The sequence below is a fragment of the Nansenia antarctica genome (assembly GCF_963989245.1).
Source record: "Nansenia antarctica genome assembly, chromosome: 1".
NCBI classification, from domain to species: Eukaryota; Metazoa; Chordata; class Actinopteri; order Argentiniformes; family Microstomatidae; genus Nansenia; species Nansenia antarctica.
In genome coordinates, this window is record NC_137674.1 from 103,725,810 (window position 1) to 103,743,875 (window position 18,066).

The window sequence follows — 18,066 nt, forward strand, 5'->3', positions numbered from 1 at the left end:
GCCTTTCTGACAGGGAGATGTTTGGGCCTACCAATGCGTGAGATCAATTAGCGGTGGTTGAGAGGAGGGACTGAAAGGCCTAGAGGTGACCCTGGTCTGCTGCCTGAGAGAGAGAGGGAGGGGGGGGGGGGGGTAGAACCCTCAACCCACCCTCCTCCACCACCACCACCACCACCTCTCCTCTGCTCCTCTCCTCTCGTCTCCACTTCCTCTGCTTTGCTCTCCTCTCCCCCCACTCCCCTCCTCTCCTCCACATCCCCTCCCCTCCCCTCCTCTCCCCTCCTCTCCTCTCCTCTCCTCTCCCGGTTAATCCCGAGGCCGATCATGGACCCTGATATCTATATGGACAACAGCAGCTGGGGGGGGTCAGTCAGGGGAACGGAGATGGAATCCCTCAACATTCCTTCTACAGCCAAGCGGAACCCCCTCCTCCTCCCCCAATACACACACACACACAAATGCGCGCACACACAAACGCATGCACGGGCACCAACGAACGCACATATGTGCACGCGCGTGCACGCACACGCAAACACACGCACGCACGCACACACACACACACACACACACACACACACACACACACACACACACACATGAACACACGCACTATTCTGTCACCAGTCAAGTCAGCTGTGTATCAGTTTACCTCCAAGAGGAAACACACTAGGTCAAACTGTGTTAATCAGGAGGGATGGAAAGATAGATAGATAGTAGGAGATGAGGAGATGAGGAGGTGAGGAGGTGAGGAGATGAGGAGGTGAGGAGGTGAGGAGATGAGGAGGTGAGGAGGTGAGGAGGTGAGGAGGTGAGGAGGTGAGGAGGTGAGGAGGTGAGGAGGTGAGGAGATGAGGAGATGAGGAGATGAGGAGGTGAGGAGATGAGGAGATGAGGAGGTGAGGAGATGAGGAGATGAGGAGGTGAGGAGGTGAGGAGGTGAGGAGGTGAGGAGATGAGGAGGTGAGGAGGTGAGGAGGTGAGGAGATGAGGAGGTGAGGAGGTGAGGAGGTGAGGAGATGAGGAGGTGAGGAGATGGGATGGAAAGATAGATAGATAGTAGGAGATGAGGAGATGAGGAGGTGAGGAGGTGAGGAGGTGAGGAGGTGAGGAGGTGAGGAGATGAGGAGATGAGGAGATGAAGAGGTGAGGAGATGAGGAGGTGAGGAGGTGAGGAGATGAGGAGATGAGGAGGTGAGGAGATGAGGAGGTGAGGAGATGAGGAGGTGAGGAGATGAGGAGATGAGGAGATGAGGAGGTGAGGAGATGAGGAGATGAGGAGGTGAGGAGATGAGGAGATGAGGAGGTGAGAAGGTGAGGAGATGAGGAGGTGAGGAGATGAGGAGGTGAGGAGATGAGGAGGTGAGGAGGTGAGGAGGTGAGGAGGTGAGGAGATGAGGAGATGAGGAGGTGAGGAGGTGAGGAGATGAGGAGGTGAGGAGATGAGGAGATGAGGAGGTGAGGAGGTGAGGAGGTGAGGAGATGAGGAGGTGAGGAGGTGAGGAGATGAGGAGATGAGGAGGTGAGGAGGTGAGGAGGTAGGAGATGAGGAGATGAGGAGGTGAGGAGATGAGGAGGTGAGGAGGTGAGGAGGTGAGGAGGTGAGGAGATGAGGAGGTGAGGAGGTGAGGAGGTGAGGAGATGAGGAGGTAGTAGATGAGGAGGTAGGAGGTAGTAGATGAGGAGATGAGGAGATGAGGAGGTGAGGAGATGAGGAGGTGAGGAGATGAGGAGGTGAGGAGATGAGGAGATGAGGAGGTGAGGAGATGAGGAGATGAGGAGGTGAGGAGATGAGGAGATGAGGAGGTGAGGAGGTGAGGAGGTGAGAAGGTGAGGAGATGAGGAGGTGAGGAGATGAGGAGGTGAGGAGATGAGGAGGTGAGGAGGTGAGGAGGTGAGGAGGTAGGAGGTGAGGAGGTGAGGAGGTGAGGAGATGAGGAGATGAGGAGGTGAGGAGGTGAGGAGGTGAGGAGATGAGGAGATGAGGAGATGAGGAGGTAGGAGATGAGGAGGTGAGGAGATGAGGAGGTGAGGAGGTGAGGAGGTGAGGAGATGAGGAGATGAGGAGGTGAGGAGATGAGGAGGTGAGGAGGTGAGGAGGTGAGGAGGTGAGGAGATGAGGAGATGAGGAGGTGAGGAGGTGAGGAGGTGAGGAGATGAGGAGATGAGGAGGTGAGGAGGTAGGAGGTGAGGAGGTGAGGAGATGAGGAGATGAGGAGGTGAGGAGGTGAGGAGGTGAGGAGGTGAGGAGATGAGGAGGTGAGGAGGTGAGGAGATGAGGAGGTGAGGAGATGAGGAGGTGAGGAGGTGAGGAGATGAGGAGGTGAGGAGGTGAGGAGATGAGGAGGTGAGGAGATGAGGAGATGAGGAGATGAGGAGGTGAGGAGGTAGGAGATGAGGAGATGAGGAGATGAGGAGATGAGGAGATGAGGAGGTGAGGAGGTGAGGAGATGAGGAGGTGAGGAGGTGAGGAGGTGAGGAGGTGAGGAGATGAGGAGATGAGGAGGTGAGGAGGTGAGGAGGTGAGGAGGTGAGGAGATGAGGAGGTGAGGAGGTGAGGAGGTGAGGAGGTGAGGAGATGAGGAGATGAGGAGATGAGGAGATGAGGAGGTGAGGAGGTGAGGAGGTGAGGAGATGAGGAGGTGAGGAGATGAGGAGATGAGGAGGTGAGGAGGTGAGGAGGTGAGGAGGTGAGGAGATGAGGAGGTGAGGAGGTGAGGAGGTGAGGAGGTGAGGAGGTGAGGAGATGAGGAGGTGAGGAGGTGAGGAGGTGAGGAGGTAGGAGATGAGGAGGTGAGGAGATGAGGAGATGAGGAGGTAGGAGATGAGGAGGTGAGGAGGTGAGGAGGTGAGGAGGTGAGGAGGTGAGGAGATGAGGAGGTGAGGAGATGAGGAGGTGAGGAGGTGAGGAGATGAGGAGGTGAGGAGATGAGGAGGTGAGGAGATGAGGAGATGAGGAGGTGAGGAGATGAGGAGGTGAGGAGATGAGGAGATGAGGAGGTGAGGAGGTGAGGAGATGAGGAGGTGAGGAGATGAGGAGGTGAGGAGATGAGGAGATGAGGAGGTGAGGAGATGAGGAGGTGAGGAGATGAGGAGGTGAGGAGGTGAGGAGGTGAGGAGGTGAGGAGATGAGGAGGTGAGGAGATGAGGAGATGAGGAGATGAGGAGGTGAGGAGATGAGGAGGTGAGGAGGTGAGGAGATGAGGAGGTGAGGAGGTGAGGAGGTGAGGAGGTGAGGAGATGAGGAGATGAGGAGGTGAGGAGGTGAGGAGATGAGGAGGTGAGGAGATGAGGAGGTGAGACCTACACAAACAGGACACCTAAACAAACAGGCAGCACTACAGATATTTGTGTGTGTGTGTGTGTGTGTGTGTGTGTGTGTGTGTGTGTGTGTGTGTGTGTGTGTGTGTGTGTGTGTGTGTGTGTGTGTATGTGCGTGTGTGTGTGTAGTCCCCCCTGAAGCTCCAGACCTAACCTATAAATCACCCCAGCCCTGACCCGGAATGACCCCCGGAATGACCCCCGCTGTGACCCCCGCCGTGACCCCGGTGTAGAGCCATCTGGGTCACCGCCAAGCCCCTCCCACCAGGAAGCCACAGGAATAACACTGACCAATCATGTCCCTGAAGAGAGGGCGTGACACGTCTGACTCTGGCCTGGAGGGAGGGGAGGAGCTTGGGGAGGGGGAGGGGCTATGTGGAGGTGAAGGAGGGGGGAAGAGGGATTTAGGGACCTCTCCCTACCAGTGTGTGTGTGTGTGTGTGTGTGAGTGCTGCCTACTAGTGGGGAGAACGGAGGGGTGCAGCCTTTCATGATTGATGGGGGACAGGGAAGGGGGGGGGGGGGGGGGGGCAGGGGGGATGGGGGAGAGGACGGTTGCCTCTGCCTTTCATAACACAACAAGACTCCGAGACAGCTGTTACCGGGGGCGACCGGAAGACACACAAACACACACACACACACCGGTTTTTCCATTGCCACCACGACGGAACAGAACGTGACCCCCGTCACCTCTCCCCACCACCTCCTTGCGATGCCAATGTGTGTGTGTGTGTGTGTGTGTGTGTGTGTGTGTGTGTGTGTGTGTGTGTGTTGGCTTCCACTATTTAACCACAACACTGCATGACATGACGGTGTTCAAACCCACACAGCAGAGAGATACAGCAGCTGTACCAGGGGAGAAAACAGTGTGTAGTACACACACACACACACACACACACACACACACACACACACACACACAGGAGGTACTCACAGACATTCCCGGTGTTGTCGAAGCTGTTGAGAACCTCGTCCACTTTGATGGGCCCAAGGTTATCTCTGGGGGAGAAACACAGCAGAGAATATAATAATACACTGTGTGTGTGTGTGTGTGTGTGTGTGTGTGTGTGTGTGTGTGTCGCCTCCCCCTTGCGCCCACCCACCTGAGAAAGGCACTGTACTGTGGTAAGGAGGCACTTGTGTACTGCACCCAGGGCCCGTCGGAGGGGCGGTCCGGGTCCGTCTCCGGTGGCGCCACGCGGGTCCGGACGAACAGGTTGAAGGAGGAGAACCGACGCACCGACACCTGGTGGACCTCCGGACTGTCCAGCTGCTTCTGCCGCAACACCTAACGGAGGGAGAGAGAGAGAGAGCAGGGAGGTCAACACACACACACACACACACACACACCTAGGACTACACACACACACACACACACACACACACCTAGGGCCAGAGGGAAGCTCAACACCTGCCAAACCACACACCTGAGAGTCTGAACAGCCATCAGCATCATAACGGACCAAACTGACAAACAGAAGATACACACACACACACACACACACACACACACACACATACTGTACACACACACGTGGGAGATGGGGGAGGTTCTCTGAGAAGAGAGAGAGAGAGAGAGTTGCAGCGTACTGTACAGCCGGATTCACAGTACTGTACTCAGTCCTCATTGTGGAATGGAATCAAATGGAATGGAATGAGGAAAGGTATTCTGTGCATTACAATGAGCGCGTCCTCTGATGACTACCTCCACCCACCTCCCCTCTACTGTACACAGACCAGCATCGGTCGTCACCCATTGAGAAAGTATAGGACAACACTGTTGAGGTCAGGCAGGTGACCGAATAATCAGGTTTCACTGCAATGCGGAGTAGCTGAAGGAGTACTGAGGTCTATTAGTCAACAGTTAATTAACAGGGTTGACAGCTCTGTCAAAGTCGTCCTGTGTTTCAGATGGAGTGTGGCGCAGCGGTGGTGCTGTTTTAGTTACCACAGTTCGGCCAGCGCGAAACCCCCCCCCCAAACCCCCCCCCCCCGAACAGCTCTACTGTCTGTGAACACACACACACACACACACACACACACACACACACACACACACACACACACACACCTCAGCTGTTGTCTATGAACACAGACACAACTATACTGTCTTAACAAATACACACAACTCTACTGTCTATGAACAAATACACACAACTCTACTGTCTATGGACAAACACACACAACTCTACTGTCTATGGACAAATACACACAACTCTACTGTCTATGGACAAATACACACAACTCTACTGTCTATGGACAAACACACACAACTCTACTGTCTATGGACAAATGCACAAATACACACAACTCTACTGTCTATGGACAAATGCACAAATACACACAACTCTACTGTCTATGGACAAATGCACACAACTCTACTGTCTATGAACAAATGCACACAACTCTACTGTCTATGGACAAATACACACAACTCTACTGTCTATGGACAAATGCACAAATACACACAACTCTACTGTCTATGGACAAATGCACACAACTCTACTGTCTATGAACAAATGCACACAACTCTACTGTCTATGGACAAATGCACACAACTCTACTGTCTATGAACAAATACACACAACTCTACTGTCTATGGACAAATGCACAAATACACACAACTCTACTGTCTATGGACAAATACACACAACTCTACTGTCTATGGACAAATACACACAACTCTACTGTCTATGGACAAATGCACAAATGCACACAACTCTACTGTCTATGGACAAATACACACAACTCTACTGTCTATGGACAAATGCACAAATACACACAACTCTACTGTCTATGGACAAATGCACAAAATACACACAACTCTACTGTCTATGGACAAATGCACAAATACAACACAACTCTACTGTCTATGGACAAATGCACAAACACACACAACTCCACTGTCTATGGACAAATGCACAAATACAACACAACTCGACTGTCTATGGACAAATGCACAAATACACACAACTCTACTGTCTATGGATAAATGCACAAATACACACAACTCTACTGTCTATGGACAAATGCACAAATACAACACAACTCTACTGTCTATGGACAAATGCACAAATACAACACAACTCTACTGTCTATGGACAAATGCACAAATACACACAACTCTACTGTCTATGGACAAATGCACAAAATACACACAACTCTACTGTCTATGAACAAATACACACAACTACTGTCTATGGACAAACACACACAACTCTACTGTCTATGGACAAATACACAAATACAACACAACTCTACTGTCTATGGACAAATACACACAACTACTGTCTATGGACAAACACACACAACTCTACTGTCTATGGACAAATGCACAAATACACACAACTCTACTGTCTATGGACAAATGCACAAATACACTCAACTCTATTTACTGTCTATGGACAAATACACAAATTCACACAACTCTACTGTCTATGGACAAATACACAAATACACACAACTCTACTGTCTATGGACAAATGCACAAATACAACACAACTCTACTGTCTATGGACAAATGCACAAATACACACAACTCTACTGTCTATGGACAAATGCACAAATACACACAACTCTACTGTCTATGGACAAATGCACAAATACAACACAACTCTACTGTCTATGGACAAATGCACAAATACAACACAACTCGACTGTCTATGGACAAATGCACAAATACACACAACTCTACTGTCTATGGACAAATGCACAAATACAACACAACTATACTGTCTATGGACAAATGCACAAAATACACACAACTCTACTGTCTATGAACAAATACACACAACTACTGTCTATGGACAAACACACACAACTCTACTGTCTATGGAGAAATGCACACATACACACAACTCTACTGTCTATGGACAAATGCACAAATACACACAACTCTACTGTCTATGGACAAATGCACAAAATACACACAACTCTACTGTCTATGGACAAATGCACACAACTCTACTGTCTATGGACAAATGCACAAAATACACACAACTCTGCTGTCTATGGACAAATACACACAACTCTACTGTCTATGGACAAAATGCACAAATACACACAACTCTACTGTCTATGGACAAATACACAAATATACACAACTCTACTGTCTATGGACAAATGCACAAATACACACAACTCTACTGTCTATGGACAAATGCACAAATACACACAACTCTACTGTCTATGGACAAATGCACAAATACACACAACTCTACTGTCTATGGACAAATGCACAAATACACACAACTCTTGTCTATGGACAAATGCACAAATACACACAACTCTACTGTCTATGGACAAAATGAACAAATACAACACAACTCTACTGTCTATGGACAAATGCACAAATACACACAACTCTACTGTCTATGGACAAATGCACAAATACACACAACTCTACTGTCTATGGACAAACACACACAACTCTACTGTCTATGGACAAACACACACAAACACACACAACCGTTGTTTGGTACCTGTACTATATCAATGACAATAAAGACCATTCATTCATTCATTCATTCATTCATTCAACTCTACTGTCTATGGACAAATACACACAACTCTACTGTATATGGACAAATGCACACATACCTGCCGTAGAAGGGTCCACCGTGCACGGGCGACGCCGGTCCCTGCCAGCCGGTGCTTGGAGGTGTTCACGTCTTTCCCGTTCTTCTCTTCTGACACCGGCTGGTTGTGTTTACCTTCTCCACGACCAGCTGTCATTTCCCCGTCCATACCTGTCCTGAACACTGTTTTGGCAACGAAAATACAATAACACACGCAAATCAGTCGTTTCCACAGTGTGAGCACGCTATACGGCTTGTAAGGTCTACTGATCTACCGGTGAAAGGGACAGTTACAGAGCGGGATCAGGTCCTCTCCCGGTACACCGGTTCCACGGATGCCGCTGGAGAGAGCACGCGACTTCCGTACACTACTTGTCACTCCAGACCTTAGCAGGTGATTACCGAGATCATCGAACGCGATATTCACCGACAAGGCCATAGGGCTGACGTATCTGGTATCGATTGTTTTTGCCTAGTTTGTCGGCTTACGGCATCAAACAGCGCTCGGTTGTTTTGGGAAATCATCCAAACACACACACATGCTTGGTGACAACTTGACCAGTGTAGCTTACAGCTTACAACCACGTCCTATTATGTTAGATGTACTGTATGCATTTAAATGTGCTTGGGTGTGTCAATGACACATGTGTCAACGATGTCATTTATTTGTGACAAATCTCGTGTCATCTCGTTAGAAGAGATCAGTGATCATGTGAAATAGATGGATCATTTTAGCTGAACTGTCATTCAGTGAATCGATCAGACTTCATAATTCATAATTCATGATGACCGTCTTCTCTGCGTGTCTCCGTCCTCTCCTGCGGGGTGGTGGTAGACCCTCATGGGCTCAGCTCCGGAGCCTCTCCGCCGGGGAAGGGGGGCCTCGGATGTCCCCGGCGACCACACGTCCTGAGGTTAGAATTATAAGGTTCTATCTCCATTTTTGTCAAAATTGAGTTTTTTACATTATCTGATCCATTAGGTATTTATTCATGCCTGTGTGGTGTTATTTTTAAAATGTTTAATTTTTTGAGTTAGTAATTCATAAAAGACAAAGGTTCCATCTCACAGAACATAATGGAATGTCAAAACTTTGACGCTCAATATCTCTGAACTGCCCTAAACGGAGATAGAACCTTATCATTCTAAGCTCACGTCACGTAGCCGCAGTTTCTTTGGTGCAAAGTTACTCGGCGGATCTTTAACATCCTTAATGACCGGTTCATCTATAATGTAACTGTCCTTTCCGCGGATAACGTTACTTACAAAACTAGCCTTGTAGAAAGATAAAGATAAGAGAGAGGAGGAAGGAGGATGTCATTGCGCAACTGACCCCTTTTAAGGATTAGAAATCTGATCGACTTGTGTGGTTCTTGGGTTTGTTTTTGTTTAGGGAAATTGAGGCGACACTCAATATGTTCATCAAACATTTAGACGACAGTTGCAATGATGTTCAGCCCCATCTGTGATTAGGTAGTGTTATATTTATATTTACATCTGGATGGTGTGTGGGTGTGTGTGTGTGTGGGTGTGTGTGGGTGTGTGTGTGTGTGTGTGTGTGTGTGTGTGTGTGTGTGTGTGTGTGTGTGTGTGGGTGTCTTTTCCATATTCAGGCCTGCCGCAACGCTGTACAAGCACTCCACTGTAAAGCCCCACATGTTCAGTTTGTGTAGCGACGAAGAGTCAGTAGGAGTGTTCTCCAATATTTCAGCAAATACCCCTGATGTTGTAATTGTCAACGAAAACCACAGAGAGGTGCTTATTTTAGAAGTTGGCTGCACCTTTGACCATAGCCTAGAGGAAGCCTTTTTAACCAAAATCTTAAAATACCAACAGCTGGAGCAGGCCATATCACAACTGGGCTACAGATGTCAACTTTTAGTTTTTATATTTGGCAGCCTGGGCCATGTTCATAAGTCTGTTGTTAGAGGCCTTCATATGGCTGGTCTTCCTAAGAGAAGGGCCAAACAGTTAGCAAAATATTGCTCAATATCCGCTGTTATTGCCAATTGGTAGCCGCTCAATATGGAGAAGGCGGTGCTTCCTGTACCCATGAGCGGGATACTGTCTGTCTTATAGTATTGATCAACCCACTGGTCTTGTGCGAATAACATCCTGTGTGTGGCAGAACTGGTTGTTGGCTCAGCATTACTGTAACAAATTGTTTCCAGGATGCCAAAATGCACTGTTAGTATTTATGTCCTTTAGAATTGTACTTTGTATGTGGACATAAATAAAACATTTAAAATGTGTGTGTGTGTGTGTGTGTGTGTGTGTGTGTGTATGTATTGTGTGTGTGTGAACGACAGTTTACACGTACACCACTCTTTTCACTGTGCGAGTGTAATGTGTATGATGTTGAACTCACAATGGTCTTGTATTCTAGCACCCACCCAGGTCTGCTGTGGACCACCCCGACCCTCATCTCCTCCAGCTTAGGGGCCTAGAGAGGTCTCTCAAGAAGAGACTGAGGGCTGCACACCTGAGGTTTTCCGATGTCCCCGACAACACTGTGGTAAAGATAGAACGTGATGTTGATTTGATAAGACGTACACTAACCACAACTTAGACCAAAACTGGTTAAATACACTACGAGTCAATGTGCAAAAGTAAATGTTGGCTCAAGTAACTACTGTAGCCTACACTTTCAAGATTATCAATTAGGAGACATTTTGTAGTCTATTCCTCACCTGGAAATAGACTGATTGGATTGTATGATTCTATTTGTGTGATCCCTCGTAGGTGTAGAACATGACTGACAGCAGCTCTGTCCGTAGGTCCAGGGGCGGAACCATGCGTACTTCATTGAGGGGCGAGGCATCTACAGAATGGACACCAGACAAGGTAAGCACCTAGCCCTGGCTAGCATTAGCACCAGGGTACTAGCCCTAGCTAGAACACCAGAGTAATATAGCTAGACCTAGTCACACTATAAACAACCAGGGTACCAGCCCTAGTCAGAATACACACTACACTCCTGAACTGTAGAGGTGGCTTCTAACAAAACAGGATGCTGGTCTTTTGGAATGCATGAGAAGTCTCACTTATCCCATGGGTCTGTCTGTCTGTATGTGTCTGTCTGCCTGCCTGTCTGTCTGCCTGCCTGCCTGCCTGCCTGCCTGCCTGCCTGCCTGCCTGTGTCTGTGCGTGTGTGCCTGTGTGTGTGCCTCTCTCCTTGCAGTTGACCCAGATCCAGAGGAGGTGTTGTCTTGGGACTCCGTGGGGGAGGGAGACTGGAGCCTCCAGCGCGTGCGTCTCTCCCCCAGGGAGAAGCTCCTGGCCGCCACCCTGAAGACCCCCCAGGGAGAAGAGGCCCGGTGTGTCCTGGTCCGGCTGGGAGGACACACGCCCCCGGACCCCCCTCCGCCCTTGCTCACCCTGGACAAGGTCTTCAGCTTCGGTGAGGGAGAGGGCAGAGATGGCCCGTATTGATTACTTCCTCCAATATCTAATATCCTCCCAGAGTGCTTAGGGGTTGACTTGGAATATGTAACGGTGGTGTTGAATGACTGATTTTCCTATCTGCGTGTGTGTGTGTGCGTGTGTGTGTGTGGGTGTGGGTGTGGGTGTGGGTGTGGGTGTGTGTGTGTGTGTGTGTGTGTGTGTGTGTGTGTGTGTGTGTGTGTGTGTGTGTGTGTGTGTGTGTGTGTGTGCGTGTGCGTGTGCGTGTGTGTGTGTGTGTGTGTGTAGAGTGGGCTACAGATGACGTCCTGTTCTTCACCAGTCAGGAGGGCCTCCAGTGTCACCGCGTGTTCCGTTTGGACCTGAGCTCCCCAGGCACCAGGAGGACACTGATGTATGAGGAGACACAGCCTGAGTAAGTGTGTGTGTGTGTGTGTGTGTGTGTGTGTGTGCGTGCGTGTGTGTGTGTGTGTGTGTGTGTGTGTGTGTGTGTGTGTGTACGCATACATGTAATGCAAGAAAGAATCCTGATTGCTGATGTGAAGATGTGTCATTGAAACAGGAAACATACAGTGAAACCATGTTGAATATAGTGTGTGTGTGCGCGTGTGTGTGTGTGTGTGTTTCACAGTGTGTTTGTAGAGGTCAGTCTGTCCAGAGACAGGAAGTTGGTGACGGTCAACTGCAGCAGTAAGACCAGCTCAGAGGTGTGGCTTATCGACACGGCCACGCCCCTCACAGAACCCAGGCTGGTCCAGCCCCGCCTCCCTGGGCTGCTGTACCACGTGGAACACTCCCAGAACCAGCTCTGCATCCTGGCCAATACCGGGCCGCACCAGGAGTACCAGGTCAGTCCCAGGTAGAACTCTCACACTGGGCCCAAAACCGCTAAAATACTGAGTTCACTGAGGAACAACGTAACGCTGTCACTTTAGTTTTTAACAGCAATATGTCGATAAAAAAAATTATATATATTTTACCTTTATTTTACCAGATAAAATCAATTCTCATTTACAATGATGATCTGGCCAAGAGGCCCCGGCAAGAATAAAAACAAACATATAAACATGGTAAAGAAGAAAATAAAAATATAAAGAAAATGATAGTGACTCTATCGTCACTCAATTATTTAGGTTTAATTTGCTTTGGAAATGTTTACATAATGGCACTGGCAAGTTCACAACGGAGAACGGAGACAAGGGAGAAACTCTGCTATGGTGTGTGCTGTGGTCACCCTGATTGTCAGCGTGACATGATGTTGGGTACTAGTATGTACATATGTTGGCATATACGAGGGGACTGTGCAAAAAATATATAATATATAAAAAAGAATATCTCCACTTTAACCTCACAATAATGGTTTGATTTCAAATCCAAACGTTTGGAGTTCAAAGCCAAAAGAAGACAAAATGCTTCACTGTCCCCATTACTTCCGCAGGCCACTGGATATGATTCTCTGGTCCTGTGTCGTCCTGCAGGTCCTTAGAGCCCCTCTCACCTCTCCCTCCATGGAGAACTGGGTCCCAGTGTGTAGACCGGCCCCTGGGACAGCTGTGAAGGACATGGAGGTGGTCCCAGTGTGTAGACAGGCCCCTGGGACAGCTGTGAAGGACATGGAGGTGGTCCCAGTGTGTAGACCGGCCCCTGGGACAGCTGTGAAGGACATGGAGGTGGTCCCAGTGTGTAGACCGGCCCCTGGGACAGCTGTGAAGGACATGGAGGTGGTCCCAGTGTGTAGACCGGCCCCTGGGACAGCTGTGAAGGACATGGAGGTGGTCCCAGTGTGTAGACCGGCCCCTGGGACAGCTGTGGAGGACATGGAGGTGGTCCCAGTGTGTAGACCGGCCCCTGGGGCAGCCGTGGAGGAGATGGAGGTGGTCCAGGACCACTGTGTGTTATCTATCAGGGATCCTGGGGGTCTACTGGGGCTACTGGTGGTCCCTCTAGCCCACCCAGAGAACACACACACACTACAGGTCAGAGAGAGAGACGGACACACGCACACACACACACACACACACACACACACACACACACAATACAGGTTAGAGAGAGGCATGCATGCATGTGCAAAAACACACACACGCACACACACACTACTACTAAGTCAGAAAGAGGTGCGTACACAAACACACATACATGATAATGTTGGTTTGTAATGTTCAGTAGTCTCACCCCCCCCCCCCAGCTCCCTCCGTGGGCCTGTGCTGTGCAGCCCAGCAGGGCGGGCCTGGGGGAGAGCTCAGCACTGGACCTCCTGCTCTCCTCTCCCGTCCACCCCCCCGTCCACTACCGCTACACCCCCGGGGGGGGCCGCCTCCTCTTACACACGGACCCCCGGGAGGACCGGACCCCCCAGGACTACCACACCACACGCCTGGAGACCCCCAGCCAGGTAGACTGGAGCTGAATAATACACACACACACACACACGCATGCATACACACACAGACAGACACACACACAGACAGACACACAAACTCCCTACTATACCTGGGGCCTCATTTATAAAACTGTGTAGGAATGACGTGAAAAGCCAGAACGTTTACACACACAAATATTCAGATTTATTCTTTCTTTCTTAATTCTTTTTATTGATTTTTTAGACATGAACATAGACAATACACATTACCTATTGGGGTGATCCGGTGAGCTGGTTCAGATTAGACATGAATAACAGCATGTAGGCAGCATTACAAAATGTTTTATTATATATATATATATATATAGACAGTAACAAAAACGTAGAAGATAGGGAGCCAAAACGCGACTCCATATTCAGATTTATAACACAGTGCGTACGCACGTCCCACGCCTTGTTCCCTTTATAAATCAACAAAAAATGTTGCATGTGAGCGAGCATCTTTTTATGCCCATAGTTGGCTTTAAATGGTCAGTGAAAGGCCCCTAATTAATATTCACCCATTCCGACTGCATGATTCCGACAATGAAGGCAACATCCTGACAGAAAGGCGAAAAAAGACATTTTCACCCAATGTGAAATAGAGGTTCTTGTAGGGGAGGTTGAAGCAAGGAAAAATGTGTTGTTTGGTGGGCGCAGTGAGGCCTTTACAGAGACCAAAAAGGCATTAGAGCAGCATGTGGTCCGACATAAAAGTCAGTCATTTCCCTTTGAAAAGTGCCGGTTGTCAGAAACTCCAGGGTTGTCAGGACTTGAAGGCACAGCTTGGTTTCTGTGGGTGCCAGTTTATGTAACGTACGCATGGATCAGAGTGCGTGGAGGACTGCACATTCTCCCGCCATTTATTTTAATAAAGGGACAATCCATTAGTGACAGGTCCCCCTCCCTCCCTCCCTCCCTCCCTCCCCCTCTCCCCCTCCCACCCTCCCTCTCTCTAGGACGGCACCATGGTTCCCCTGACTCTGTTCCATGCAGCGCCCCTGGAGGGCCTGCGAGGGGCTCCACTGCTGGTGCAGGTGTACGGAGCGTACGGCCGGGACCTGGACATGACCTTCAGCCCAGAGAGCAGGCTGCTGCTGGAGGACGGCTGGGCCCTGGCCTACTGCCACGTCCGGTAGGAACACACAACTACAACTCCCACAAGACACTGCAACACGGCGTTAGCTTAGTGTGAAGTAGGCCGAGGGTGTTTGTGTGTGTGTGTGTGTGTGTGTGTGTGTGTGTGTGTGTGTGTATGTGTGTATGTGTGTATGTGTGTATGTGTGTATGTGTGTATATGTGTGTGTGTGTGTGTGTGTGTGTGTGTGTGTGTGTGTGTGTGTCGTGTGTCTGGCCTCTGGTCTTGGTGGTGTGGGTGGTAATGACATGGGCTTGTTAGGTGACGTGTTTCAGTGACGTGGTGTCGTCCCATTTAGCCAACGACCAGAGACTCTGTCTCCCAGAAGTGCAGCTTTAAATAGAGCTCACGTCAGAAGCTTTAAAAATACACCCACATAGGAATTTGACCCGAGCCTGGTGTGTGTGTGTGTGTGTGTGTGTGTGTGTGTGTGTGTGTGTGTGTGTGTGTGTGTGTGTGTGTGTGTGTGTGCGCGTGTGCGTGCGTCTGTGTGTGCGTGTGTGCGTGCGTCTGTGTCTCTATGTCTGTCTGTGTGTGTGTGTGTGTGTGCGTGCGTGCGTCTGTGTCTCTATGTCTGTCTGTGTGCGTGTGTGTGTGCGGGGGTGCGTGCGTCTGTGTCCGCATATGTGTGTGCGTAGGGGTGGAGGGGAGCGTGGGCTGGCCTGGCACCGGGGGGGCCGTCTGCAGGGGAAGCAGAGGGGCGTGGAGGACCTGGCGGCCTGCCTCACCAGGCTGTCCTCCCTGGGGGTCTCCCAGCCCCCCCGCACCGCCCTGTCGGCCCGCAGCGCCGGCGCCGTACTGGTGGGGGCGCTGTGCAACCAACTGCCTCATCTTGTACGCGCCGTCACCCTGCAGGTGAGACACACACACACACACACACACCTGTCTGAAGTAGATGGAACACACACACACACACACACACACACACACACACATACACACATACACAGACAGACACACACACATACTGTATACATGCATTTTCACCCCTCTATTTCCTACTCTACCTCGGTCTCGGCCAGGTGTGTGTGTGTGTGTGTGTCCAGGCTCAGTGCACACACACACTCAGACACACTAACACACACACACACACACACACTCACTCTCTCACACCCCTACTATGTCCTCCTCTTACTCCAGGCTCCGTTCCTAGACGTCCTGGGCACCATGCAGGACCCCAGCCTGCCCCTGACCCTGGAGGAGAGGGGGGAGTGGGGAGACCCCCTGGCGGACCCCCTGCACAGGGACGCCATCGCCTCCTACTGCCCCTGCCACAACATCACACCCCAGGTCAGCCCAGTCCAGCCTCCCACCTGCACCCCTCTGACTGGAACACTTACCCTGTCAAGGAGTGTGGGCTGTCCGTTTACAATGTACCTGTGTGTGTGTGTGTGTGTGTCACAGCGCTACCCCTCCATGCTACTCACGGCCTACAGAGATGACGTCAGAGTTCCCCTGGCGGGCGTTCACAAGTATGTGGAGAGACTGAGGACAGCGATACACACACACCTTACTGGCCGGCCTGCATCTGGTGAGTCGCACACACACACACACACACACACACACGCACACACACACACACACACACACAAAGGGGCTAGTGTCTAGGCGGTAGGGGCTAGTGTCTAGGGGCTAGGGCTTGTTAGTTGTGGATCATGGCAGGTGACCTTGATGTGAGGCAGCTCTCTGTGAGGCTCCGTCAGCACACAACCCTCCTCCCCCAGGGCAGACTTACCGGAGCTCTCTATCCCCCTCCCTCACACACACACACACAGGCGAACATACGCATGAATGCACATGCACATGCGCGCGTGCACACACACACCTCTTTCTCTCTCTCTGTAATCTCTCTTCTCTACTCAGTATGTGATAGCAAGTGCTGATGACACACACACACACACACACACACACACACACACACCCGGAGCCTGAGTCGGCCCATTAGGATGTTGATGAGTATCAGAGAGAGAGATAAGGAACAATACACTGGGCTCTGTCAAGGTCAGGAGGAGAGTGGTGAAACACAGCACAGAGGAGGGGGGGGGGGGGGGGAGAGGGAGGTAGGAGGTGGAGGGGTTGAGAGGTACAGGGCCATAGGGAGGAAGAGGAGGAGAGAGAGAGAGAGAGGGAGGGGGAGAGAGCGAGAGAGAGAGAGAGGAAGGGAGCCTTGGAGAGCCACACGGCTGCCCTGAGATAAGACAGATGATTGAGGAGTTGTTAGAATTCTAGCTCTTCTCCTCTCTCCTGCTCTCTTCTCCCCTCCCCTCCCCTCATCTCCCTTACCCTCTCCTCTCCTCGTAGGTACAGAACCAACTCTGTCCTCTGTCCCTCCAGAACCTGAGGCCACACCGACAGTGATTCTGGACGTGCGGCCCGGAGCCGACCACTTTGGACCTGAGGACTTTGACCTGTCTCTGACTGAGGTACGGAACCTCTCCTACTGGACCCTGTGTGTGTGTGTGTGTGTGTGTGCGCCCTATAGACACCACAGCCTACCTTAACCTTTAACCCAGTGACAGTTCTGTGCCTAGCTCAGTCTATAAACTGCAGATACTGGAGTGTGTAAAGTATTTTACCTCCACACTGAAGCCATACACTCCATAGTCGTCCTATCACAAGAACAGTCAGTCTGTTGATAGCAGCCTCTCTCACTCACTCACTCACTCTCTCTCTCTCTCTCTCTCTCTCTCTCTCTCTCTCTCCTGATAACCTGGCATTTAAGCTGTAAACACAGATTAGCCAGAGTATGGATGGATTATACACTGATATACAGTATCCCAGAGTCTCCAGCCTAACCCCCCCCCCCCTCCTCCTGTCTGTCCTCCCCCACCCAGAGTGCTCGGCAGCTGGCCTTCCTCTACAGAGAGCTGGGCCTGGTCCCGGACCACCAGAAGTCCCCCAGACACAGACGCAGGTAGAGGGAGGGAGGGAGAAGGCCATATGTGCCGGATGCTCTCGGGAATACCGCCTGGAGGATTGTTGCTGAGGCGACGGACAGGGAGGGGCCAGGGACACGGACGTGCTAGAAGTGGTCAATCGTATTCTGAACCAATCAGCAACATCTCCCCGACATAGGGGGCTTGGCAATGTTAGCCTTCAGCATTCGCTCCAGAGTTTTAATTATTTATTTATTTATTTAGAGAGAGCGCAATTTCAACCTTCGTTCTCAGCCAGACCACCTACCCAGACTTTGTGATTGGTCGGTAGAGGTGACTGTCTGTGGAAGACCA

The 18,066-nt window shown here is 50.5% G+C and overlaps 3 protein-coding genes across 3 annotated transcripts in view; 1 reads left to right on the forward strand and 2 right to left on the reverse strand.

Moving 5' to 3' along the window:
- camkmt (calmodulin-lysine N-methyltransferase) overlaps positions 1 to 8,052 on the reverse strand; it is a gene marked incomplete at both ends in the record, with an annotated part of 111,081 nt that extends 103,029 nt beyond the window's left edge. Inside the window, 3 exons of the mRNA XM_080528771.1 lie at positions 4,253 to 4,317; positions 4,422 to 4,606; positions 7,918 to 8,052. Of these exons, the coding sequence (XP_080384897.1) occupies positions 4,253 to 4,317; positions 4,422 to 4,606; positions 7,918 to 8,052 (385 nt within the window). The remainder of the gene's footprint in view (positions 1 to 4,252; positions 4,318 to 4,421; positions 4,607 to 7,917) is intronic.
- six3a (SIX homeobox 3a) overlaps positions 1 to 18,066 on the reverse strand; it is a gene marked incomplete at both ends in the record, with an annotated part of 284,173 nt that overhangs the window by 210,809 nt on the left and 55,298 nt on the right. The window lies entirely within an intron of this gene.
- prepl (prolyl endopeptidase like) lies at positions 8,681 to 17,754 on the forward strand (the record flags this gene model as incomplete). Its single annotated transcript, XM_080528782.1, has 15 exons — positions 8,681 to 8,809; positions 10,282 to 10,410; positions 10,679 to 10,739; positions 11,077 to 11,295; positions 11,586 to 11,712; positions 11,929 to 12,145; positions 12,776 to 12,874; positions 13,181 to 13,273; positions 13,486 to 13,692; positions 14,658 to 14,833; positions 15,475 to 15,691; positions 15,977 to 16,126; positions 16,241 to 16,367; positions 17,171 to 17,259; positions 17,671 to 17,754. The coding sequence occupies 15 exons, from the start codon at positions 8,681 to 8,683 to the stop codon at positions 17,752 to 17,754; spliced, it is 2,124 nt and encodes a 707-aa protein (XP_080384908.1).